The 26,199-nt window shown below is 42.1% G+C and overlaps 1 protein-coding gene, 1 long non-coding RNA gene and 1 pseudogene across 4 annotated transcripts in view; 1 reads left to right on the top strand and 2 right to left on the bottom strand.

Moving 5' to 3' along the window:
* The window catches only part of DENND5B (DENN domain containing 5B), a 211,341-nt gene extending 204,156 nt beyond the window's left edge, over positions 1-7,185 (top strand). For all 3 annotated transcript variants that reach the window (XM_061206351.1, XM_061206353.1, XM_061206352.1), the window contains 2 exons: positions 591-765; positions 2,325-7,185. In XM_061206351.1, the coding sequence (XP_061062334.1) occupies positions 591-765; positions 2,325-2,508 (359 nt within the window). In that variant the 3' untranslated portion in view covers positions 2,509-7,185. The remainder of the gene's footprint in view (positions 1-590; positions 766-2,324) is intronic.
* Positions 93-18,442, bottom strand: LOC133101499 (uncharacterized). Its single transcript, XR_009702647.1, has 3 exons — positions 18,337-18,442; positions 4,319-4,404; positions 93-205 (listed from the first exon to the last, which is right to left on the bottom strand). It is a non-coding gene; the product is annotated as an uncharacterized LOC133101499 (long non-coding RNA).
* On the bottom strand, positions 11,427-11,728 carry LOC133101498 (cytochrome c oxidase subunit NDUFA4-like; annotated as a pseudogene).
* Positions 18,443-26,199: the final 7,757 nt, after the last annotated feature.

Raw genomic sequence — 26,199 nt, forward strand, 5'->3', positions numbered from 1 at the left:
TGCAGACTCAGTAGTTGTGGTGCACGGGCTTAGTTGCTCCATGGCATGTGGGATCTTCCCGGACCAGGGCTTGAACCCGTGTCCCTTGCATTGGCAGGCAGATTCTTAACCACTGCACCACCAGGGAAGTCCCTCTTCCTCAGATTTACTGAAGCAGTTCCATTTCAAGAATTTTGTTGCACAGCGTTAGCCAGCCATTCTGTAACTAGAACAAAGGGCGCCACCTCAATGGCTACCATGTCTTTGCTACTTACTCTTAGAAGGCTCCAGTCTTAACAGACAAGTTCATGGGTTTTTTTTTTCTTTGCTGTCAATTGCCATTTCTTGAAGATATTCTAAAGAGAGTAAACTTTCCAACCGTCTGGAATGCAGTCTAGATTAGAAAATAAACTCCTGGGAGCATATTGTTCTACCATGAAACATGGGCCTCTAGAATTTATTGTGAAACCAGTGATAAAGTAATGGTTTTGGTTTTAGGACTGGCTATAATGCAAAGTGTCATTAGTATTTCCAGAATAAACCAAGTGATTCATCTTTTTTTATTTGAAGTATTATGTGTATTGTGATATGACTCTGACTTCCTTCTCCAGAGAGAGCAGTTGCTTATTTTGAAACAACTGACCAGATTCTAGACAATGAAGATGATGTCCTCATTCAGAAATCATCCTGCAAAACCTTCTGCCGCTATGTAAATGCTATTAATACTGCACCCAGGAACATTGGGAAGGACGGCAAATTCCAGATTTTAGTTTGCCTTGGAACACGGTATTAAGCCAGTTCTTGACTTTCCCTATCTTTGTCATATGTTGAGCAAGAATTTAGCAAAGATTATACCAGATCATGCCCCTTCCAAAGCTCTCCCGTGGGTTTCTTTCATACCAAATTTTATGAGACTCCTGTTTATTGGGTGCTTGCTATGTGTTGGGCAGTATGCTAAGTACTTCACATACATTAGCTCATTTAACCCTCCTATCACTTCACCACCACCACTGCATAAAGTAGCAAGCAATATCCCCACTGTATAGATGAGAAAATAGAAAGTAGAAGAGGCACGGATAAGTTAACAAACTTTCCCAAGGTCACACAGCTAGAAAGAGGCAGAGCCAAGATTTACACCCAGTCGCACTCCCGAGCCCAAAGCTCTGAACCGTTACACAGTACTGCACCAGAGGTGGGTGGATAAGTAATAGGTAGATTGGTAGATAATTAGACACTCCAGCACATTCACACATATATATTTCCTGTATAGAGCTTGTATAGTGTGTACATGCTACCATGTTGCTTTAATTTTAATACATTGTGGAATTCTTACTATCTGAGTAATTCTTACTATGGAAAGTCTTCTCTTTAAGACAATTTCCTACCCCTTTCTTTTTTTAAAATGACACATAGGAGCTGTACATTCCATTAATTTTAAAACAGCTCTCAGAATTGTAAGAAATGAACCACATAGATCTTTAGAAGATTTTTTATCTGTGCAATGTTTGTTTTCTTCTAAACCCCTAGAAGCCCCAGCAAGAGGTGCAGGATGGCCTAGCTGCCTTGTCGTGAAAGCGTAGTGAGAGGTGCTCAGTGAGGATGTCTTAGCTACTCAGTGACAGATAGCTAATGTCAGTTTAATCAGGAAACACTGAAGATTGAGAGCCTGTCCTCCTGAAACAACTGGTTTACTGAGCTAAGTTCTGTATTTCTTCTTAATAAAAGCTGCCCAGTTTCAGCTGTGTTTTTTTAAGTTCCTTTTGAGTATGATCCTTATCTCCTTTTATCGCTTTACTGTTCTGATTTATTAGACCAGCGCAACCCCTCTTTTGGTTTATAAAATCTACTTAATGTTTTTCTGCTTTGATTTTGTTCCTTACCTTGTAATGTTGTGTAAATTAAAAAAAATTTGCTAGTCCCTACAATTAAATGGAGACTTTCCTCCCAAAAGGTCAGTATACTTTGGCATGCTTTGCCACAGATGTCTGATTAACATCCCTGTAAAAAAGAATACAAAATGGCATTCTGCCCTTTTTTTAAAGTGGTAGAATCAGAATAGAGAATTTCTTTAATACATCTAAGTCCTTATGGCCAACTTGTGCAGACCCACTTTTAGAATCTGATGGGTTTCCTCGTTAGCTTACACTGTCTCATTACCTTATCTTTTTAACCAGTAATTATCCAGCTACTTGACTTTGGTTTTGTCTTTGGTGACCTCAGAGCTTGGCTAGATTTTTTCCCCATCCAGTCCCACACCCACACCCTGCCGTCAAAAGCTCCAGTGTGTGCCTTGTTCTGCAGCGAGGGCAGCAGTGCTCAGGACTTGTTTCTGTTTGGGTCTGTAGGGATCGCCTGCTCCCACAGTGGATTCCACTGTTAGCCGAGTGTCCTGCCATCACCCGAATGTATGAGGAGAGCGCCCTCCTGCGAGATCGCATGACCGTCAACTCCCTCATCCGCATTCTGCAGACCATCCAGGACTTCACCATAGTCTTAGAAGGCTCACTCATCAAAGGAGTGGATGTGTAACCCAATTAGCTAGAAACTCTCAGTCCAGACCCCTTGTTCCTGAACCTTCCCCAACGATGGGGACCGATTTGGACTTGTCTGACGAGGTAGTGAGTCACTGCAGGGGGCAACACACCGTATCCCCCAATTTGAACAATCCTGACACTACAGACAAGGTAAAATGCTGTATTGTAGTTCATTTGAACCTGGAATTTAGTATAAAATAGAGTATTTTCATGTGTTAGATGTGTGTAAATATGCTCTCTTCTTTGAGAAATTATATTACTCTAATAAGATAACTTTTCTTAGATTGAATATTCCTGTGACTTAAAATAAGTAGCTTAAAAGTATTGGGCGTTGGGGGGGAGAGGAGAAAGAGTGGTGCTAGTCAGGAAGAAGCCAGTAAACATGTAAATACAGTGCAACCCAGTGGGACTTTTTTTTTCCTCCAGGTATCACAAAGGAACTCAGAATGCATTGTTATGTCGTAACCAGCCGTCCTGGTGTCTGATCCTTTGTATTGTGAATGTAAACAGCTTTACCTACTGTAGGGGATAGTAGCCCTCACTTATAGCTTTTAAGTTTCACATGGTTTCATACGTTTGAATTGAGCCACTTTTCCAGTCTTTTGGAAAAATTTTTCCGTCAGCACAAGATATGATTCAAATATTTTAAATACTGTACCCCAGGAGCTTGGCTAAACTGGAAAGAGAACACACAAAGCCCTGAGAAGTGTGTTAACTTGTGGGATTATAACTTCTTTACACTTTGGAAAGATTAGCCTAGACTAACTTCATTCTTGGCATTTTTATTCTTGTTATTTGAGGTACTTTGGGGAGATGTGAATTTCAGAGTGTTGGCCTCATGGTCTTAAGAACTGCAAACAGCAGTTTGATTCTGTACTTTTAATTTGGCCATCTCAACCCTGCAGTGGTCCCTTACCTCTTAAGGATAACCACAAACACTGTCTTTGTTTGGTTCCAATCACCCGCCTCCCCTTGCCCGGTGCCCATCCCCCCTCAGGAAATGGAAAGAATGTTTAAGAAGGAGGAGGGCTCTGTGTGGCTTGGAATGTTTTTGTGAAAGTATTTGTTGACCATGATAATGCAAATAACAGAAGAAGAGAGAAAGAATGAACCCTTTCTGGGTGTTTCAGGGCAAGCTTTATGTTCTTTTGTAAGTAGGGGTGAAAATGTAAAACAACTGGCCCAGAGAAGGTACAGGCCAGTACTGACAAAATGGAAGCAAAACAAGAGGCAACAGTTTTAGAAGACCAAACATTGTGAGTAACTTTCCAGTTTGGTATTTTTTAAGGAAGTTAAATAAATTTGGTATTAGCTCGTTACCTTAAGTCTTCATCTTACGGTCAGTCCTGTAAGTCTAATTAGGCGTTTGCATGTTGTTAGCAGGGAAATTGCCTCAGCAGAGCTCCAGATTTTATTCCCAGTTGTGGCTGAGAAGCAAAGCCATGGCCTCTCAGGACCCTTGTGTAATCTGAGGGTCCAGGCTTTAGCCAATAGCGTTGTTTACCTTTTTTCCTGGAAGAAGAAACTAATGAAACAAGTGCCTCACTCCCTTTATCAAACACTGTATTCAGCCAAGGCACACGCCCTTTTAATACGCGACTGAGTACTTGAGGAGGGTAGTAGAGTTGAAGGCAGCATTTAGAAACCCGTGGAAAGGGTTTAAGAAGATGGTTCTGGGTGACCTGGGTAGACCAGAAATTTGTTTGCCTGCAGCTAAAGTTTGTCCACAGTGATATGGCTGTTCCAGGGACATGGAAAGTCTGTTATGGGAGACATCCAGAACCTGTTTCACACTAGGCACTTACTGTTTCAGTGATGAGAAACCATAGCGTGATCCAATCCCGGATTTTGTTCTTGTTACCTTTTCCAAAGGCCATGCTTCTGACACATTCTGGGCAAACAGAGAGATGGCTTAGGTTAGCAGGCTAGAATTGAGTCATCTAGTCTAGCCTTCTCATTTTACAGATGGGAACACTTAAGGGTCAGAGAGATTAAATACTTACCCGCACACCTGGGCAGTGACAACCCAGAGTCTAGAATTCATGTTTTTTATTACACCAGGCTGCATGAGACTGGCCTCCAAGGCATTCATATTAATAGCCTTTCTACCCTTGGTTGTTTATTCATCCACCTATACAGGTAGCACAGGGATTAATATTCATTTTAACAAATTGTCCTTAAGTTATAGAGAATTACACCTATTATAAAAAGTAGGAGCAGGAATTCTCTGGCGGTCCAGTGGTTAGGACTCCGTGCTCTCACTGCCAAGGGCCCGGGTTTGATCCCTGGTCAGGGAACTAAGATCCCACAAGCCTCACGGCGCAGCCAAAAAAAAAAAACTAGGAGCAAAATTGGATTTCGGACCTGTGAATAAAACCATTACTTTAAAAAGTAATACCTCCCAAAAGAGTTATACCTAAAGTTTCATCCCACTTTCTGTTGTCTGACTATAGTAGTGAAATGACCAATTTCAAAAGAAGGAATCACACCAGAACTGACACATCCTCTAGAATGCTAGGCCCTTTAGAGTGGTCACCTTGGGAGTCCATATATGTATGCCAGTGATAAAGCCAGTGCTCCAGACACCTGGAGACCTCCTTATGAGCTGCCTGAATGACCTACAGCCCATTCTTTTGAATACTGCCAGTGATGGGAAATGGTGGCCTTTCAAAAGAAATTTAATATTTGGAAACAACAAAAAGTCCTTAGGTTACAAGTTGATGAATGAAAAGGATACTTAAGCAAAGTTTGGGGTCACATAAGAGTAACTTTCCAGTAATACAATTCTAAAGAAATAAGACTTAGTTCTTACATGGCTTATAACTGTCTTTGAGCCAATATCCAAATATTTTGAGCGGGACAGTAGCAGAATCCTTAGAATAAATGTACATAGCCTTCTAAGCTGACTTTTGAAAGTCATTCAGAGGTATACTTTCTGCTCTGTTAACACTTTATTTTTTTTCCTGTTAATACTTTAAATTAGTATATTGCTTTATCATCACACTTCAAAGTTAAAGTACATAAAAATCAATTTTGTAATTGACTTTTTTTTCCTCAAAATAAAGTAAAAGTAATGCCTGGAATCATAATTAGTATTTTCACATAATAATAGCTTAAGAAGAAATTGTTTTAAAATTAAATTGCCAAAAATATTCTCTCTTGAAACATTTATCTTCCAAGTGTTTTTCAAATGTCCTGAAACTCCTAATATCAACCTTGGTGACATAGTGGCATTACACCGACATTGATATTATGTGTGAGACCCTGAAGCTGTGCCCTGTCTGGGGGCTCACCAGCGCCTTAAAAATGACTGAGGCTCAGTGTGGAGTAGTATAAAGTAGGGTTCTCAGTGGAGAAAAATGGGCTACTGAGAACAAAAGGAAGGCCTCCCAACCTTCTCCATCCTTTTTCCCACTGGGGGCAAGAATTTGATAGAAGAACCTAAAGCTTGCAAAAGTTTATTATTTCCCTGTAAAATTTATTTTAAATATTTCACGCATTTTGTACCTTTTGTAACACTATGGTATTTACTTTAACATGGCTTTTTAAGAAATCATTTTAATGAACTTCTGTCACACTATATGAATGATACAGGGGAAATACTGAATTGCTCATATTTCCTTTTTTTGGCAATAAAGCACTGTAGTATGTAAATGTAAGTAAAAGAGGGATAGAGGCTATACATAACAGTTCATGTGTAGTAAATGTTGACACCTCTGAGATATTTTGAAACATGAGGCAACAGACAAGGACCTCAGATTCCCCAGGGAAATATTTATTTGACAGCATTGGAAGTGTAACTCTTAATGATGAAATAGCTTCTTTCTGCTAAGAATTATGATTTTTTCAGTAGATTTTCATTTTGAGAACTGTGAGTATTTTCTCTGTGAGGTTTACAGAAACTAGTCTATCTTTTTCACCATTCGAAAGGACAATCTGAACCGTAGCTATTTACATTTCAGTATTAACACACCTTCACTGATTGAGAATGGAGTCTTGAGATCTTCTCTACTTTTGTAAAGTGAATCAATCCTATTTCCAAGTCATCCGTGTCATTTGAAGTCCATGTTTCTTATATAAGTATTTGTTACATTACCTTTTAGTGTAAAAGGAGACAGAAACAAATAATAAGCTACTAGGTCTCTTATTCCTATTAAAATACATTTATAAATCTCTTGAATCAAACTGATTTCCAAGCTTTTTGAAGGGGGTACCGATGGAGATCAGAGTAATCCAAGGAGAACCTCATCCTTTCAGATCTTACTAGACCTGATTGTCCTCTCAAGGACAAAATAAAGATTGGCTGCAGAAAGTTATCACATTGAGCAATTAATATCAGAGTGAAAAAAATCATCAAAAACACTCTCCTCATTTGAAGGAATCCAGGGTATCCTTGGGTTATGTGGGAGGGAATCACGCTTGACCCAATTACCTAAATGTATTTACATGTGGCCCAGCCTTTATTCTAAACACTAGACAGATCTTGTTAAAAGTAGAGAGATATGGTAAGAGTTCCTGTTGTCAATCAAATGAGTGTGTTAAATTTATAAAAAGAATTCTCTATGTTACACTTGAACCATGTATAAATGTACCCTGTGTATCTTTTTTTTAAATGAGCATTTCTGCATTTAAATTATATTGTTTTCTTTGTATTGTTAACAGAATGCATCAGAACTGGATTTTTTTTCTCATCTGAGCATACTTAAAATTTAAAGAGTATTGTGATATCAAGCACTTTAACATATGTATCAGAGAAACTGATGTGGGTTTTTCAGGTTTTGGAGTACATTTAAATATGACTTTTCATGCTTCATTCTTTACAAATAAAACTGTGGGGTTGATACTTTGTTTTGCTTCATTTTTATAGAACCTTAATACTGAGCAGTTCACAGGGCAAGTGACTCCAGAAAGTAGAGGGATAAAACCATTATGAGAGATAAAACTACGTAAAACCATTATGTAGTAGAAATATAGCCTGCTGGGCAACTGGTTATCTAAAAGGGGTTAAAAAACAAAAAACAAAAAACCCTACCTCACACCATACAGAAAGATCAATTAATTCTTGGCTTAACAACCTAAATGTAAAAGGCAAAACAAAAATTTTTGAAGAAAATGTAGAATGTATTTATGAACTGGGGAAAGGGTAGTATTTAAACAAAACACTCAAAAATAACTAGCTTTTTAGTCCGTAGCAAAAATGAAAGGCAGAGATTCATTGATTACCCACTATATGTTAAGCATTACTTTAGGTTATGGACATAAAGCAGTTTAAACATACACATACATCAAATTCCTGCTATCATGGAATTTATATTCTAATGGAGGAGTTACACAATAAACATGACAAATAGGTAATACATATAGTAGTTAGATAATAACAACAAGCAAAGAAGAAGGATTGAAAGTATAGTTGGGACTGCTTAGAGATGGACTGCAATTGTAAATGGGTTAGCCAGGGAAAGCCTCACTGAAAATGGAGTTGTCTTTAGCAAAAATTGGAAAAAGCATAAGAGAAACAAGTTTGCAGGAGGAACATCAAGAGCTTACTTTTGGCAGTAAGTTTGGCATGCCTGATAGACATCCAAGTAAAGATGCTGATAGACAGTTGCACATATGGATTCGGAGTTCAGGGGAAAATAATGGTGTGTTTGTCAGGGTCCAAATCAAGAGACAGAAATCACACAGCAATTTGAAGTGGGGTAGTTTAATGTATAGAACTATGTTAGAATTCTCCAGAGAAACAGAACCGACAGGATGTGTGTGTGTATGTATATGTATATATAGAGATTTATTTTAAGGAATTGGCTCACATAATTGTAGAGCCTTGGTAAATCCAAAATCTGCAGGGTAGGCTGGCGGGCTGGAGACCCAGGGAAAGAGTTGTAGTTCAAGTTCAAAGAGGGTTGACTGGCAGAATGCCATCTTGCTCTATTAAGGCCTTCAACTGATAGGATACATTATGGAGGGTAATCTGCTTTACTCAAAGACCACCAATGTAAATGTTAGTCTTATCCAAAAAACACCTTCACAGAAACATCCAGAATAATGTTTGATAAATATCTGGGCTCCATGGCCCAGCCAAGTTGACACATAAAATTAACCATCACAGACTACTGTAATAAGAAATTGGAATTATGGACTATTTGCTATTAAGCAATGAAAAGAACTCTAAAGAATACAAGAATAGCATATATAGGAAGCAGCCACTAACCCTAGGGCTGAGGCAAGGCAAACCTAAAAAAGCCCCCTCCCCCTTGGGCTGAGAGTCAGACTTTATTAAGAGGGCACAGCCATGGCCCACTGGATGGTAAAGAAGTTTACTGAGATGCTGCACCAGTGCCACTTGTTTGGAATCTGCTGTCAGGCACCAGGGGAACATCCATGGAGAGGTGGCATAGCCCAGAACTTGCTGGGAAACCACTGGAGAGGGTGCCACGGAAGCCGTCCACTGGTGAATTCTATCAAAAATTTAAGGAAGAAATAATGAAAATTCTAATCAAAATCTTCCAGAAAATGGATGAAGTATGTGTTAGTTGCTAAGGCTGCTGTAACAAAGACTGGTTGGCTTAAACCACAGAAATCTATTTTCTCACGATTCTGAAGGCTAGAAGTCTGAGATCAAGGTGTCAGCAGGATGTTTCTTCTGAGGCCTTTCCCTTGGCTTATAGATGGCCGTCTTACCTCTGTCTTTATATGGTCTTCTCTCAGTGCATGTCTGGGTCCTAATTTCTTCTTCTTGTAAGGACACCAGTCATATTGGATGAGGGCCAACCCTAATGACTTCTTTTTAACTTACCTCTTTGAAGACCCTACCTCCAAATACAGTCACATTCTGAGGTACTGGGGGTTAGGACCTCAACATATGAATTCTGAGAGGACACAATTCAGCCCACAACAAGGTAATACTTCCCAGCTCATCCCATGAGCCAGCATTACCCTGATACCTATAGCAGACAAAGAAATTACAAGAAAAGAAAAATACAGACCAAGAACTCTCATGAACGTAGATGTAAAAATTCTTAACAAAATGTTAGTAATTCAAATCCAGTGATAAAAATGGTATGTCATGACTAATTAGGGTCTATCAAGGAGAGCAAGGTTGGTTTAGCATTCCGTCAAGCAATATAATTCACCACAGTTACAGATTAAAAAATAAAAACAATTTATATGCTCATCCCAATAAACACAAAAAATTTTTGACAAATTCTAATGTTCATTCATGGTTTAGAAAAGAAAACCAAAAACTCAGTGGACTTCCTCACCTCAGATATACTGTGTTCATGGATCAGAAAATACTGAAAGTCATCTGCAAAAAACCTACAGCTAACATCATCCTTTATGGGGAAATGCTGAGTGCTTCCCCCATAAGATCAAGAACAAGGCATGGATATCCACTCAATACTTCTATTCAACATTGTACTATAGTTTCTAGTCAGTGCAATAAGACAAGAAAAAAAAGGCATAAAGTTTGAAAAGAAAGAAGTAGAACTGTCTTTATTCACAGATGACATGATGGTCCATGTAGAAAATCCTATGGAATTTACTAAAAACTTACTGATGCTAATAAGTGAGCTTATCAAGGTTGCAGGATACAGAGTCAATCTACAAAAATCAGTTGTATTTCTATATGCAATAGCATTACAAGGCAAATCTGAAATACTTGGGGATAAGTTTGACAAAAAATGTGCAAGACTTGCTCACTGAAAACTACTGAGGGAAACTAAAGAAGTCCTAAATACATGGAGAAATATAGTGTGGTCCTAGGTCAGAAGATTCAATATTATTAAGATGTCAGTTCTCCCCAGATTGATCTATAGAGTCAATGCAATCCCATTCAAACTTCCAGCAGTCTTTTTCGTAGAACTTAACAAATTGATCCTAAAATTAATATAGAAATGCAAAAGCCCTAGAAGAGCCTAAATAACTTGGAAAAAGATAAACAAACTTGGAGGACTTACATTACCTGATTTCAATACTTACACTAAAGCTACAGTGATTAATAAATACAGTGTGGGGAAATTAAGGTAAAGTCAGACAAATAGATCAATTGAACAGAACAAAGAGTCTGGTAATAGACCCAAACATATATGGTCAATTGCTCAACAAAGTTCAAGGGTTATTAAGTGACAAAGAGGATAGTCTTTTCAGTGAATGGTCCTGGAACAATTGAATAGCTACATGTAAAAGAAATGAAGTTTGATCCACACCTCCCACCATATACAAAAATCAACTCAAAATGGATCATAGATATAAATGTAAATCCTAAAATTAGAAAACTTCGAAAGAAAACACATGGTAAATGATCTTGGGTTAGGCAAAGATTTCTGAGATATGAAAAAAGGTACAGTCCTTAAAAAACATTGATCGAGACTTCCCTGGTGGTCCAGTGGTAAAGAATCTGCCTTTCAATGCAGGGGACGCCAATTCAATCCCTGGTCGGGGAACTAAGATCCCACATGCCGCAGGGCAACTGAGCCCGCCCGCCACAACTACTGAGCCCGTGCGCCTCAGCTAGAGAGCCCGCATGCCACAAACTACAGAGCCTACACGCTCTGGAGCTCACATACCACAGCTACAGAGCCCATGTGCTCTTGGAGCCCACACACCACAACTAGAGAGAGAAAACCTATAGGCCACAACTAGAGAGAAGCCCACGCGCCACAACAAAAGATCCTGCATGCCACAATGAAGATCCCGTGTGCTGCAACTAAGACCCAATGCAGTCAAAAATTTAAAAATAATAATAATAAATAAATATTTAAAATATTGATAAATTAGACTTAAAAATTAAGAATGTACATATGCTTTTTTTTTTTCAAGTTTCAGACATTTATTAATCAGTGTAAACGCCAACACAATACACCAACGTGATTTCATGTATGTAGAGGGGAAATACTTCCTGGTTAAATAGAAAATTTTACAGATAACTTCTGGAAGACCTTCATTCTAAGCAGCTTTATAGTCAAACATTTCATTTAGAAGTCTGGACCTTCTTTTTTCAGTTTGCTGTAATCCACATTCACTGAGTAGAACATATATTGATCACTGGGATTCAATTTCTTCTGGGTTCTGGGTTATTCTTTCTGTTCCAAATGACTGAGCAATGCCAGATACAAGACATACATTGCTGCTCCAGTACCTCCGGCTCCAATAAATACGAAGAAAGAAATCAAGTTTGTATGCTTCTTGGCCTAACCAAGGATCTAGTGGAACATATATGTGGCAAAGGCCTTTGGCCTGAAAGGAGACGAGAACAAATCTGCCAAGCCCCAGACTAAGTAGTCTCTGCCCAAATGTACACTCTTTGTGGGACTTCTCTGGCGGTCCAGTGGTTAAGAGTCCGCACTTCCACTGCAGGGGGCACAGGTTCGATCCCTGGTTGGGGAAGTAAGATGCTGCAAGCTGTGGCCAAAAAATAATAATAATAATAACTTTGACATATACCTACCACATGATCCAGCCATTCTTTAGGTAATTAAATACTGAAGAGAAATAAAAGCATATGTATATGTCTACACAAATACTTACACATGAATGTTAATCACAGTTTTATTTGTAATAGCCAAAAACTGGACTCAACCCAATTGGCATCAACAGATGAGTGGATAAATAATTTGTGATATATCCATACAATGGAATACTATTCAGCAATAAAAAGGAGTAAGCTATTAATACATGAAGCAACATAAATGCATCTAAAAACAATTATTCTGAGTAAAAAAGGCCAGGCAAAAAATGAATGCATACTATAGGGTTCCATTTGTATAAAATCAAACCAAAAATGCAAATAATCTATAGTGACAGAAGACAAATCAGTTGCTGCTTGGAGATGGGGGCTGAGGGGAGTTTGACAGAGGCCCAAGGAAACTTTGGAAGTAACAGATACATTCATAATTTTAATTGTGGTGATAGTTTCACGAGTACATAACTCATGTCAAAACTTAACAAAATTGCATACTTAAGTAAGTGAAATTTGTTGAATGTCAATAACACCTCAAGGATTTTTAAAAATCTAACTGAAAAGTTGAGAATACACACACTGTAATTAAAATGGGGTTTAAAAAAAAGGGAAAACCCAATAACTTGATTTACCAATCATTCCCTTCTACCTCATTCTATGGGCTTCTTAGCACCATCACCTGTTTATCCACAAGCACTAAAGACATCTATGCTAAAGATCGGAAGCAGGTCAGGTAAATCTAGATAAACCCAACAAGTGCCTAGCATGAAGAACTGCAGGCACACGATTGCAGTCACAGTTATACACTCCTTCAAAGAAAGCCAACTTGCATTTTTGCTTCTAGGTTTCTACCTGGCATGCTGTTGTGATTCTTTAAACTCCCTTCCTTAAAATCCTTGCATGGCTGTGTCAGTTAATCCCAAACTATTAGATCATGGTCCTACCCAAACCTAACCAAGCCCCCTTTCCCCATGCAAAGGTCTGCCCTAGACCAGTCTCCAAAACCTTAGTAAATATCCAGACTCCGCCCTTTGCCCTCTGACAGGTTACTAAGACTCTGTCAAGGTAAAGCTCTTCCTTACTGTGCAAGCAATAAACAGAATGTTTCTATGTTAATTCAGGAAGCCAGTATTTAACATTATTGATCGTGTATATTTCCTCTTCTGAGTTATTTTAGTAATCTTTGCCCATTCATTTTTAATGTTTTAAAGCCAATGTTTTGGGTTTGATTTATAGTTTAAAAACATTTTTGAGCTATTCTTTGCTCTATACGATATCAATATTTTCTCACTTTCCTTTTAATTTTTGGTATTTTTTGTTGCACAGAAAATTTAAGTTTTCAATTGTTTAAAGTTATTATACATTCCTTAAACAAAACAAAACAAAACAAAACAGCTTCTGGTGCCATACTGCCTGGGTTCAAATCTCTACTGCTTAAGTAGCTGAAGACCCTTGTTTGTCACTTAAGTCTCTGGGAACCTGGTTTCCTCATCTGTCTCCCCACAGGAATGTAAGCTCCACAAAGGAGGCATTTTTTACTGTTTTGTTAACTGCTGTAGCCCCAGCTCTGGGAACAGTGCCTGATACACAGTGCTCAGTAAATATTTATTAAATGAATGAATCTACAAAGCCAGAACAATAATCTTATTTACCTCATAAGGCTGTTATAAGAATGAAATAATCCTTGTAAATTTTAGTCTAGAACAATGCCTGGCGCACAGTAAGAGCACAAGAAATGTTAGCTCCCCCAACCCCCAATCCCAGAATCCTGCCTCTTTGTGAAGTCTTACCTGAATACCCCTCCCCCACCGTCCATTCTCCCTTTTCCACTCCCACCAGATTTGCCCACTGTCCCCCCCTTAGCAACACCCGCTTGTCACTTGGAATTGTTAACCTATGGGCAGCTGTAAGCCCCTCTGAGAATCCAAGGAGAGCTATGAACACTCTCCCCAGAAAAATGCACCTGTGCACATACACACCTGTACAATTTCAAGGAGCTCATAGGACCCTGACACTAAACCGCCTTTTTAGATTCCTGAATTAAGTAGACCTTAATGTCAAAACTCCTTATTGCTTTGTAGCAGCAAACCTCAACAGGTCACAGGAAATTTCTCAGAGCAGATCTTAACTGCAAGGATCGAAGTCCAAACTGGGTGTCAAGATCTGAGCTCCTCTGAGTTGCAAATTTCTCTCTCCCTTTGAGGAAAGGACGAGGATTGTTCCTTCCTGACGGCCCCTTCAGAGCTGACCCTTCACCCTGACCTGACAGGGAAGGGTGCTGTGGAGGATGAGGGCTGGAGGAAGGGGGCTCTAAATGGAAACAGGAGGCCCCAGTAGATTCTAAGACCGTAAACTTAGGCAACCCTGTTTATTTATTTCAGTCTCCCTGTTGGTAATCAATAAACCCTTACCACCATAATGACCCGAGTTCCTGTCTTCTGCAGCAGGAAAGAGGGGGTAAAATGGAAGACTGTCCCACTGCCTTTTCAGGAAAAGAGGAAGACTGGCCAGTATGCAGGTGAAGAGCCCTGGACCTGGCAACTAGCCGAGCGACTTCCTGTAAGTTTTGTAACCTTCCTAAGCCTATGTTTTGCGCTAAGAAGAACAGGAACAGCAGAATGAACCTCATACTTTTGTTGTGAGGTAACTAAATCGACTACACACTGTTTTGCACCTGGAAGCACCCAATCATTATTAGCTGTTATTTATTACTATGAAATAGCAACTCGAAGGAAGGGTGTTGCCTGCTTACCAACGCGGTGGGCCTGGAGTCGGCCCAGGGGAAGGAGGGCAGCGTGTAGGGAGCTGGCCTGGGGCCGAGCCTGTGCCACTGCCCGGCCTCCCCACCAGCCACAGGCCCGTCAGCTTCTGTACTGTTGCCCTCCTTCTAGCTACACGGCCCCTTGACTTTTCTCTGTCCTGGAACTCCCCAGACAGAGGTGCGCAGATCCTCAAGGGGTTCACCACCTTCCCCTCCCTCTAGCCACGGCATAAGACTCCCTCATCTACGGATGTTTCTGTCACAGAGTCAGAAATTATTGGACTCCGAGAACCTGAAAGATGGGTCCAGCCCTTTCTTTCTTTATTCTGATTAGAAACAGTCCAGAGGTGACGTGATTTGCCCAAAGTCGGCAACTTCCTGGAATTAGAAACCAATCGGAAGACTTCCATGTGGGTGTTCTTTCCGCTATTATCAGGTTACCTCTGAGCCTTAGGATCTGCTTTTGAAAAGGAATGAAGAGGTCGTCTAGGGAGAGCCACTGAAGGAAAAAATATTCGGATTTGGTAACTGCTTATGGCAGGGGATGAGAGAGTGAGGGGTGATACAGTGTGTAACCTGCTTCCCCTCAAAAAGCACAATGTGAACGATCTTAGAATTGTTTTACGAGATTAGGAATTTTAGTGAGTGCATCTTCCGGCGGGGGCGGCTAGGAACTTTCCTGTTTTGTTTATCCAGGCAAGTGCCTAATGCAAAGTAGGTACCTAATAAACATTTGCCACCTGGACGACCGCATGGCTGGATGCGCCCCATCCACCATAGAGATGCAGGAGGATTTGTGGAAATAGCCCCACCTGGGAGGCATGTAAGTCCTTTCCAGTTTTTCTCAATTATGGCTTTGCCATGCATATTCTTTGTTCCTAAATCCTTGACTGCATCTCTTGATTATTTCCTTAGGATATTTTCCTAAAAGTGGGATTACTGTGAAGAGTACGCCCACATTTACCCTTCAGTACAGTACAGAAGGCTCTCGATTCTGAACCCCTCCAGCGATGCAAGAATGAGTCAGCTTTCCAGCACGCTGGCTCAAACTGGGTATTATCAAACTTCATTTTAATTTTTTTTACCATCTTGACAGAACAAAAATAATATTTTATTTGCATTTCTTTGTGGACTAATAAGTTTGGGATTCAACTAATTTTAAAGAAACATTCTAAGGAGCCCAGAGAAATCCTGTGTGGGGTAGGAGACCAGTGAAATTAGGCACATTCTGCCCAGTGAGGGTAAACCTAAGGGCACCTATTGTTTGGAGCAATTTGACCTGAAGATGTCAACATCTGAGCCTTTCTAGAGAGGCTTCCCCTGAACCAGGGAGGGGGAGCTGTGATTTCCTAGCCTCCCTCTGTTTGTTACTTTCATTTCCTGATGAGGAGTTAATGGTATAAAACAAATGAAAAACCTTATACTGGACAGCAAGAGAAAGTAGAAATGGGAAAACTATTTCAACTTAAAGTCCTGGAGAAAGGGGAGGGGTGAGCGGTGAACTTTGAAATATATTTCCAGAGGAAGGGAGGTAAGTCCCTGGGGGTCTGCTGCCAGCCTGGAGGGGCCCGAGGGGGACTCTGGAGACTTTGTATGTGACAGGCTGCTGTTTGGTTGTGGAGCTTACAAGGCCAGGGGTCCCCGAGGACCCGGAAAGGGCTTTTAATGGACTTCTGAGGCTCCCAGGTAAACTGCCAAGGGGCAAAGGAAAGCGGTAAGGACGTGGAGGCCGGGGTGCAGCCCAGGCTGCTCCAGGAGTGCTGAGAAGAGAGCTTCAGGGTTTTCCCAGAGAAGAGGCAACTGTGAGCTGGGGGGCTTTTCTTGGTTTATGAAACAATGAGGACTTCCCACTCAGTCAGAGCCAGGAACTGGTTCCCAGCTCTTCAGATATCCACTGGGTTCTTTTACAAACCACACCAAGGAGGATAACTATTTTAGAAATGTTTACAGACAGTTTTATTTACTAGCCTAGCTCTCATTTACTCTCAACTAAATTTATAGTCCTAATTGCCGTCATTAGCATTTTCTTGATAATAAACATACAAGATGTGTTTTTTAGTTGTTGTTTTTTAACTTCGTGGGGGAGTTTATTTTCTTGATTGCTTTAAATTTCCTATTAAAGCCTTAAACTTAACAATCAGCCTCTCACAGCTCAGCGAACTATGAATTTTTCTGTCACTTTAATTCTTCTGAAAGGGCTTAAGCCAAATATGAAGCAGTAGTTCTTAGAGGTTTACATAAGTGATTTCAAAGCCTGTCACACTTCAAAAATCACTTGGCTGCTTTAAAAAAAATTTCAGTTGCCCCTGCCTCCCTTTTGGGAGACTAATTTTATAGGGTTGGGACATACCCTGGAACTGGTATTTTTGAAAAGCCTCCTGGGTGATTTTTTCAAGTTGCCGCTACAAAGACCAACTTTGGGGAACTGATGTCTAAATGCTTATCTATTTTGTTTGTCTTTTAATGGAATTTGGAAATGGCAGCTTTAACTTCTAAAATATTAAATAATACTTTGCATTTCTGGAAAACATTCCTTTTCACCTCTCTCCCCACCTGCCCCAGGCTTCAGCTCACTGGGCTCTGCAGTCCTTACTTGACACTCTTACTACCCCGTGTTCTCTCTGGTTCCCGTGACTCCTGGTTTTCCTCCATGGCAGCATATTTTGGGCTTTCTTTCGTGCATGACAATTGGCCTCTCTTCTTGTACTGTCTTTCAAAGCACTGTTGCTGCTCAGGGTGTCCCGGAAGCTCTGGTGGTGGCCGTATTATCCACTCTCACGATCGGCACCTGGGTGCTTACTGTTCTCTAATCTGCATCTCTCACTATTTCTGTGGGAAGCTCTGCAGATGCCCTCATTTCAACTGCCTACAGAGAGTCTACTCTCGGATGTCCCACGAAGCACCTCAGACCCACTGTTTCTCAAATATTGAGTTCCTAGCCATGTTTGTCCTCTGTGTTTCATATCTCAGAGAAAGGCTCTCCCAAGTTATTCAAGCCAGAAGGTTGGGAATACCAGAGACTCTGCTGAACTTGTGTTCTAGAAGGTGGCGACCGTCAGTCCAACTCCTTCGTATCTCTAGACTCCTTCAGTCACTACCTTAGTTCAAAATCCCCCAATGGCCTTCCTCTTTCTCTCTTACTCCCTCCAATCCGTTCTCCCCACAGCACCGTCATCTTTCTGAGGTCAGATCTTAAATTTTAGCCTCCAGCTTGAAGGTCTCCCTCCCTCCAGGGTAAAGTCCACCTTCACAAATCTGGGTTAAAAGGTCTTACGCCCTCTGGGCCCTGCTGGTCTCTCTAGCACACGTCTCCACCCACGGGAGCCGCTCTCCGCACAGCCACAGAGTTACAGCCGCAGCCCAACCCGCCAGACACTCCCTCCCGCCCCTCCCCTTGTGCCCTGCCAACTCCTCCTCACTCTTCAGGTCTCAGCTTGGACACTCTGACAGGCAGCCTTTAAGATGGCCTCGCTGATCCCCGCCTCCTGGTATTCATGCCCTTGAGTGTGTTTCCTGATGTGATTCTGGAGAACAGTATGGCGGGAGTGACATCAGCTCCGCAAAGACTGTGGCTCCTTTCTGGGGGCCCTCCCCCCACTCACCTGCTCTGCAGGAAGCCAGCTGCCCTGTTGCGAACGCCCTGGGATGGGGCCACGTGACCAGGAACAGAGGGGAGGCCTCCAGCCAGCAGCCTGTGAGGAACTGACTCCTGTCAGCAACCACAGGAGCGACCTCGGAACCAGGTCCGACACCAGTTGAGCGTTCAGATTGGAGGGCAGCCTCGGCTAATGGCAAAACTGCCACCCCATGAAAGCCCTTCAGCCTGGAGGCCCCCGGCTAAGCCACACCTTGATTTCTGACCCAAAGAAACTGTGAGATAATCACCGTCTGTTGGTTTAAGCAGCTCCACCTTTTTGTTAATTTGTTACGCAGAAATAGATAACCAGTACCACCTCTGGACCCCTGCCCCTCCTCCACACCAACTTCAGGGTCCTCCTGACTTCCGGTTTCCACCAGTCATGCTCAGTGCTTAGCCCTTAGTAGTAGAATTAGGGATTTGTCCAGATCTCCGCCCCCAGACTGCAGGCTCTTTGGGGAAAAGAAAGAAAAAGCCCAGGGACTTCCCTGGTGGCGCAGTGGTTAAGAATCCACCTGCCAGGGACTTCCCTGGTGGCACAGCGGTTAAGAATCCGCTTGCCAATGCAGGGGACATGGGTTCGAGCCCTGGTCCGGGAAGATCCCACATGCAGTGGAGCAACAAGCCTGTGTGCCACAACTACTGAGCCTGTGCTCCAGAGCCCGCAAGCCACAACTACTGAAGCCCGTGCGCCTAGAGCCTGTGCTCTGCAACAAGAGAAGCCACCACAATGAGAAGCCCGCGCACCGCAACGAAGAGTAGCCCCCGCTCGCTCCAACTACAGAAAGCCCGCGCACAGCAACAAAGACCCAACGCAGCCAAAAATAAATAAATAAAATTAATTAATTAATTAAAAAAAAAAAAAAAGAATCCACCTGCCAATGCAGGGGACACGGGTTCGAGCCCTGGTCCGGAAAGATCCCACATGCCGCGGAGCAACTAAGCCCGTGAGCCACAACTACTGAGCCTGTGTGCCACAACTACTGAAGCCCCTGTGGCTAGCGCCCGTGCTCCGCAACAAGAGAAGCCACCGCAGTGAGAAGCCCGCACATCACAATGAAGAGTAGCCCCCACTTACCGCAACTAGAGAAAAGCTGGGGCGCAGTAATGAAGACCCAACGCAGCCAGAAATAAATACATTTATAAAAAAAAAAAAGAAAAAGTCCCTTTCACCTTCTCAAGACTGAATCCCGCCCTGCTCTGGCCACACCTTTGCATACCTACAGTATGACCGCAATCGCCCCCAAGCAGAGCTGCAGCTCTAGGAAGAGGCTCAGGCATTCAGAGCCAAGCCTGCCGCCCTCCCCGACCCGGGCGCACACACCTGGCCACTGTGGGTGCACTGCCCTCTCCTCGGGGGGAGAGTGGAGTCACTCCTTGCTTCTTCACACACCCTCAGGCTACACTTTTGCGGGGTTTCTGAATGGCAGGTGGGGAGGGAGAGCCGCCCAGTTCCTCCAGCCAACCCAACTGTCACACTGTTTGTTCCAGCACGTCGTGGGGAGTCCCTGCAAAAAGCGAAACAAAACAAAATGAAACAAAAAACCCACTTGCCCAAAGTACTCCTGCTGCTTTCATTTTCTGGTGATCCAACCCACAGGTCACTCACTATCTCAGACCTAACCCTGAGCTCTCAATACGGTTCCTGGAGCCCAGCACCCGCCTCCGCGCAGGTATCACACTGTCCTTTGGGCTCCTGCTCTTGGCTAGATTGTCTTCCCGGGGGGGCCCCCCCTGTTACCCTGTGCTGGCTGTACCACAAACCCCCGCTGCCAATCTGCCAGCATCCCTATTGTGCCCAAGCTGGATGAATGAATGTTTGAGAGACACGCCTGGGTATGAACACACCTCTGTCTATTTAAGAAAAAAAGCTTCTAAATAACACTGCACGCATGGCGTGTGCTTCTGTCCCCTGTCCCACTGGACACTCCCAGCAGTTTTCCTCTGGGCCCTTCCTCCTGCAGTGGCTTTCTGCTAGCTGCTCTCTGTGGCTAAGAAGGTTCTGCTCTAGATGTGTGGTAGTGTGATCGTGGGAAGGACATGGGTTTGAGGGCGCAGATCTGCTTTCAAATCTGAGTTCTGCCATTTATGATATTTACCCTGCTCGTGTTACCGGCCACCTAGGCCTCATCCTGTGGGGGGGGGGGGGTCTGCTAATAAGCTGTTCCCCCCGTTCTGAGATTAATTTTAAAAAACCACGAATATGACAATGCATGGCATTGTAGTAGTAAGTGTTCAATAGTTGCTTCTTGTGTGTTTTAAAATGACTTTAACAATCCTTGTAATTTTTCCTTGGAAATATATAAAGCTAAAGAAGATGGTTGATGTCTAGCCGACAAAGTGCCTCTTCAGGTTTTTTGTTTGGTTTTTTGTCAGGAGGTGGAGTAGGAGAAGGTTAAGAGGTTAGGGGACCACTGTTTCACTGGTTTTTAATCTGACTCTTCCATCTGCCGTTCGGGGCAATGCTGCAGAAAGAGCTGCTCAAATGCCTGAGGAAGGGATGTGCCTGAACCTGCCGCCGACTCCCAGGTGGTAAGGTGTTCTTCGTGTTTGTATTCAGGCCTCTGTGCCTCTGCTTTGGCCCTGTCACAGGTGAAAGGGAAATGCCCACATCACTCAGAGCACACAAAACACAGTGGCTCGCGTGCTGCCTACACTCTGCCATCAGCAGCAGGTATACAGACTCGATTTCCAGATCAATAAACACTTGACTTCAAAAATTAAATGCATCCGACTTTCTTTTCATTGCCCAGAGTAGACACAGGGGGTAAGATAGCAAGTCAGTAGTCTTTTCAAATCAGTCCAGTTCATGGTCTAGTGTGTGCCAGTGCCTGACTTCATGCGTGATCGGAAGACACATTGTGTTGAGAGTTTTAGATATTTAAATCAACTGTAGAAGCTTCTATATCCACAGAAAATTCACTGTAACAATTCAACTTTCTGTCAACAATGTGAAAAATTACCATAGTGTGGTAAACCTAGGTTTAGTCAAAAACAGGTCAAAATTTGAGTTCTGAAGTCTACATACTTACTTCCTTGATAACATAAACAGCAAGGAGAAGTATAACAAGATATTTTAACAGTGGGAGAGGTAATTTGGCATTTTTGTATAAAGTGAGCATTTCAAATAATACTCCAAAGGGGCATCTACTTTCAGCTAGTCTCTAGCAACTATGTCTGAACTTGCTCTCCACCAGAGCCACTTAGAGTTGTTTGCCATTTAAAATGATAAATACTAGTCATCATGTATAATCATTGGTAAGGCACTTAAAGAAAGCAAAATAAAGATGTCAGGGAAGGAGGCTGACAGGGTTTGACTGGCTGCTCAGACAGGACTGCAGGACTTTATTTAGGTCATCATGCCCAAGGTTCTCAGCTTTGAAGATCCCCAAACTCCCTATTTTGCTATTTTGGAGGTAATCACTCAGGCTCACAGTGGGAGCTAACAGTAACTAAACTCCTAACAGACTGATGTGTGAAACCGGCTGCCAATTTGTAGTTTCACAGTAAGAAATATAATGCCAAGAAGACCAGATGGTCAGCCCAGTCTCCCTTATGGGAATAGGTGTGAGAAGTGGGAAGGCACATGTTAAACTAGGATAATAGAAATCAGAGTCCAGGAGTTCAAGATCAGGATCTTAGAGGTCATGAAGCCCTTCACTATCATGATAAGTGAAAATTCATGTTATAAAACAGTATGTACAGTGTAACCCCAGCTTTGTTTGTTTGTTTATTTATTTATTTATTTATTTATTTATTGGCTGTGAGGCTTGTGGGATCTTAGTTCCCCAACCAGGGATCTAACCCGGGCCCTTGGCAGTGAAAGCGCGGAGTCCTAACCACTGGACTGCCAGGGAATTCCTCCAGCTTTGTTTGAAGATAAAAATAAACCTGGAAAAACATACATCATAACATTATAATAGCAGTTATAATCTCTGCATAATGGAATTACAAGCAATTTTTATTTTTCTTATCTCCACTTTATTTATGTATGTATTTTGGCTGCACTGGGTCTTTGTTGTGGCGCACCGGCTTCTCTAGTTGCAGCGCGAGGACTCTAGAACATGTGGGCTCAGTAGTTTCAGCGCGCAGGCTTAGTTGCAGTTTGTGGGATCTTAGTTCCCCAACCAGGGATCGAACCCGGGCCCCCTGCATTGGGAGCACAGAGTCTTAACCACTGGACCGCCAGGGAAGTCCACTTATCTCCACTTCAAATTTTTTCTACAAAGTAATTATGAGTTCCTTTTGAGGAAACAAAATAAAGGACAAATTAAAAGTCCAACATTAGAGACTTTGGTAAGTAAATCATGAAAATCTACATGGAATGCTATGCCGTCATTAAATATCATGTTGGAGAAGAGTTTTTAATGCTTGAGGATGTAACAGTTAAGATTTATGAGGCGCTTACCATGTGTTAGGCAGTGTTCTGAGTGCTTTATGTGTCAGAACTCATTTAATTCTGTACCAAGCTTACAAGGTAGATGAGGAAGCTGAGGTAGAGAAACGTTAAGAAAATTGCCAAGGTCACCCAGCTGATCCCAAGGTCAATTTTCTTTTCCATAAAATAAGTTCCCTTCCTAACATTAGCTCATCAGATTGATATTTGAATTAAAGGAGGTAACGAATATAAAGAAAATAATCCAGTGTCCAGAAACGGGGGTTAGCAAATTTCAGCCTACAGGCCAAATCCAGCCCTGTCACCTGGTTTTGTATGACCCATGAGCTAAGAATTGTTTTCATAGTTTTAAATAGTTGGAAAAAATCAAATCGAAAGGAGAATCATGGGACTTCCCTGGTGGCGCAGTGGTTAAGAATCCGCCTGCCAATGCAAGCGACACGGGTTCGATCCCTGGTCTGGGAGGATCCCACATGCCGCGGAGCAACTAGGCCCGTGCACCACAACTACTGAGCTCGTGTGCCACAACTACTGAAGCCTGCACGCCTAGAGCCCGTGCTCTGCAACAAGACAAGCCACCACAATGAGAAGCCCACGCACCGCAATGGAGAGTAGCCCCCGCTCGCTGCAACTAAAGAAAGCCCGCGTGCAGCAACGAAGACCCAACACAGCCAAAGATAAATAAATGAGATAAATAAATTTATTTTTAAAAAAGGAGAATAGTATTTCGTGACACGTGAAAATTACATGAAATTCAAATATAAGTGTCCAAAAATAAAGTTTTATTGGAACACTGTAAAACTCATTCTTTTTTGTATTGTCTGTGGATGCCTTTCTGCTCTGCTGGGATGAGCAGTTGAGACAGAGCATGAGCTGCAAAGCTTAAAATATTTACTATCTGACCCTTTACAGAAAAAGTTTGCCAAAAGCCCCTGTTGAGGTCTAGCACTGATTATAATAGTTACATGAAAGAAGTCTAGTATTAATCAGTTAAAGCAGTGGCCTCCGACTTTGGCCGCACTTCAGAAGCTCCTTACATGCTCCATTGGTCGCCCTACCCTGCTCCCCTTCACAATTTCAGCTTATCCTGTAGCGAAGTAGTTGGGAAGTTTGTATTTTCAAGGGCATACTGTGTCTCATATGTCTGTGTTTACACATATATCTAGTTTAATTTTGACAACGGTCCTATGACAGTGGTATTATGACCCCAGTTTTACAGATGAGGAAACTGAAGCCCACAAAATATAGGTAGTTTGCTGAAAAATTGTACAGTTTAGGAAGTGGCAGTAATAACAGTTTTCTGGAGCTTGTTAAGTGAGTATTCTTACCATGCACGCTGCCTCTCTGAACCTCTTTTGCTATTTCACACGCTTTGTTTATTCTATTCTCTCTGACCCTTGGTCACTTCCTGTTTGGGGTGGGCACCCTGATCCCACACAGAAATCAAACATCAATCCCATAACTACCAAGAGGAGTAGCTAATTCTCTGGCCAACCACAGTGTACTAATGGGTAAAAGCTAACCTTAGTTACTCCTTTCAGCCCCAGGTAATATTTAAATCCCAGTGTATTTTAACCCTATTCGTCTGGAACTGGCATTGCTGTCTTTGTCGAGGGACACTGTTGGTGGACATTCTCAGTGGAGGTGAGCACAATGGCAGGTTGGTGGGGATTTCTGTGTGGACAGGTGTGACCATTAAAACCACACTATGCAGACTTTTCACCGTTTCACAGGGCACTTGTGTAATCTTGTATGTGCTCATTTTTACAGAGTGAAAATGGCTTTTCCTGTGTACATTTGCATTTGAGTGCCTCATGCTTGCTGGTAATGCCAACTCATAGCAAATGAAAGATCCATAAATAATGTTAAATCCGATGGTACAGTATTTATTTATGCCAAGTTTATTAGTAAACCTTGGTGCTATTTTTTTTCTTCTTTCACATAGAATCTGTACTTATTTTGTCTATTTTCATGGTCCTTTTTAGACTGTTACTTTAATTCAGTTTTTTTCCTTCTGGGCACATTTAATTTCTCCCACACTGAGTCCATCCCCATGTGGCCACTCAGTAGCCAGGGCAGACCAAGGGGAAGAGAGTGTTGGGTTCTTTGCCAGCACTGGCTTGGAAGCAATGTTGTCCAGTGACTCTGCTTGCCAGAAGTGTGAACAATACCTCTGGGGCCCAGACCCAGTAGAAGGTGTCTTGCAAAGTTGCTGCTTTCCTGGAAGAGCAAGTCTTAAACAGTTAATGATTGTAAAGAAACTCATTAGGAAAGGCATATTTTACCTCCTTTTCTATCACTGTAATAGAGGATTCAATCAACTTTAATTTTTTCAGCCAGGTGCCTGTGGAAGCTGCCTTGTTTGTTTGGCTTTGTTTTCATGAAATCCCTTGTCAACTGTGTTCCGAGCATCAGTGAGCTAATCCTGCCCCTCTGTCATATCCATGGTAGACAAAGGCCACTAGCACAGAGTCTCCACAATGAGAATGGCAGAGGACCTATTAATGTGTCAATTGCCTGTGAATTACAGCCAAGATATTTGCCCAACATATGGCACAAGGTTATCACATTGTACAAGCATCTCATTGGAAGCCAAGCAACCATGCACGCACACAGACACTCATAACTACTTAGTCGTATAAAAATTATGCCCAAGGACAAACACTCTTGGGAATTTGATGCAACCACTAAATTACAGTAGAGTTAATCAGTTGGGAGCATTTTACTTTTTATAGGACAAGAATAAGTTAGAGATAAAATCAGAGCAGCTTTTGGAGATAAAGTGGAAAAACAGCCACATTTAGTTCTAATCCTCAATTAGGACTGAGGGCGGTGTCCATGGGCAGGAAAGAGTGCTAGGAGCAGAGTCCATTTTATCCACGAAGACATTTCAATGGAAAGGAACAAGGTAGTATCATGGAGACAGGTATCACCTGGCCTTCTGATAGCCCCTCCAGACAGGCCCAAGATGTTTGTCTTTCACTTTTGCTAATTAGGAATCTTTAATTAGCAGCCCCAAGTTAAAAAGACACAGATACTAATTCACTAACAAAGCTCAAAGACAGAAATGTATAAAATAGAATGCCAAATTATTCATTTCCAATGAGAAATACAATGGCTCAACTTAACAGTTACTGAGTCAGCCTAATCAAAGACCTCTCTCCTGGTCAGTAAGAGATGCCCATAGCAGTGTGTTCCTGTGTTAACCAAAAAGAGCACACTGGGTGAGTGCATAGGGGGACCATGGTTGCAAGGTGGATGGAGAGAAATGGGCAGAGTGGAGCAGATACAGTGGGAATGGCATCAGTTTCTCCTTCCAAACTCGTGCACCAGGTTTCGAACACCCACAGGGAGTGAGGTATAGTCAGAAGCTGGTCAGAAGGTATAGGGAGGTTTCATGAGAAACTGTATGTGATTCTGAGCCCAGTAGAC

This window comes from Eubalaena glacialis, chromosome 11 (assembly GCF_028564815.1).
Source record: "Eubalaena glacialis isolate mEubGla1 chromosome 11, mEubGla1.1.hap2.+ XY, whole genome shotgun sequence".
In the NCBI taxonomy this organism is placed as follows: domain Eukaryota; kingdom Metazoa; phylum Chordata; class Mammalia; order Artiodactyla; family Balaenidae; genus Eubalaena; species Eubalaena glacialis.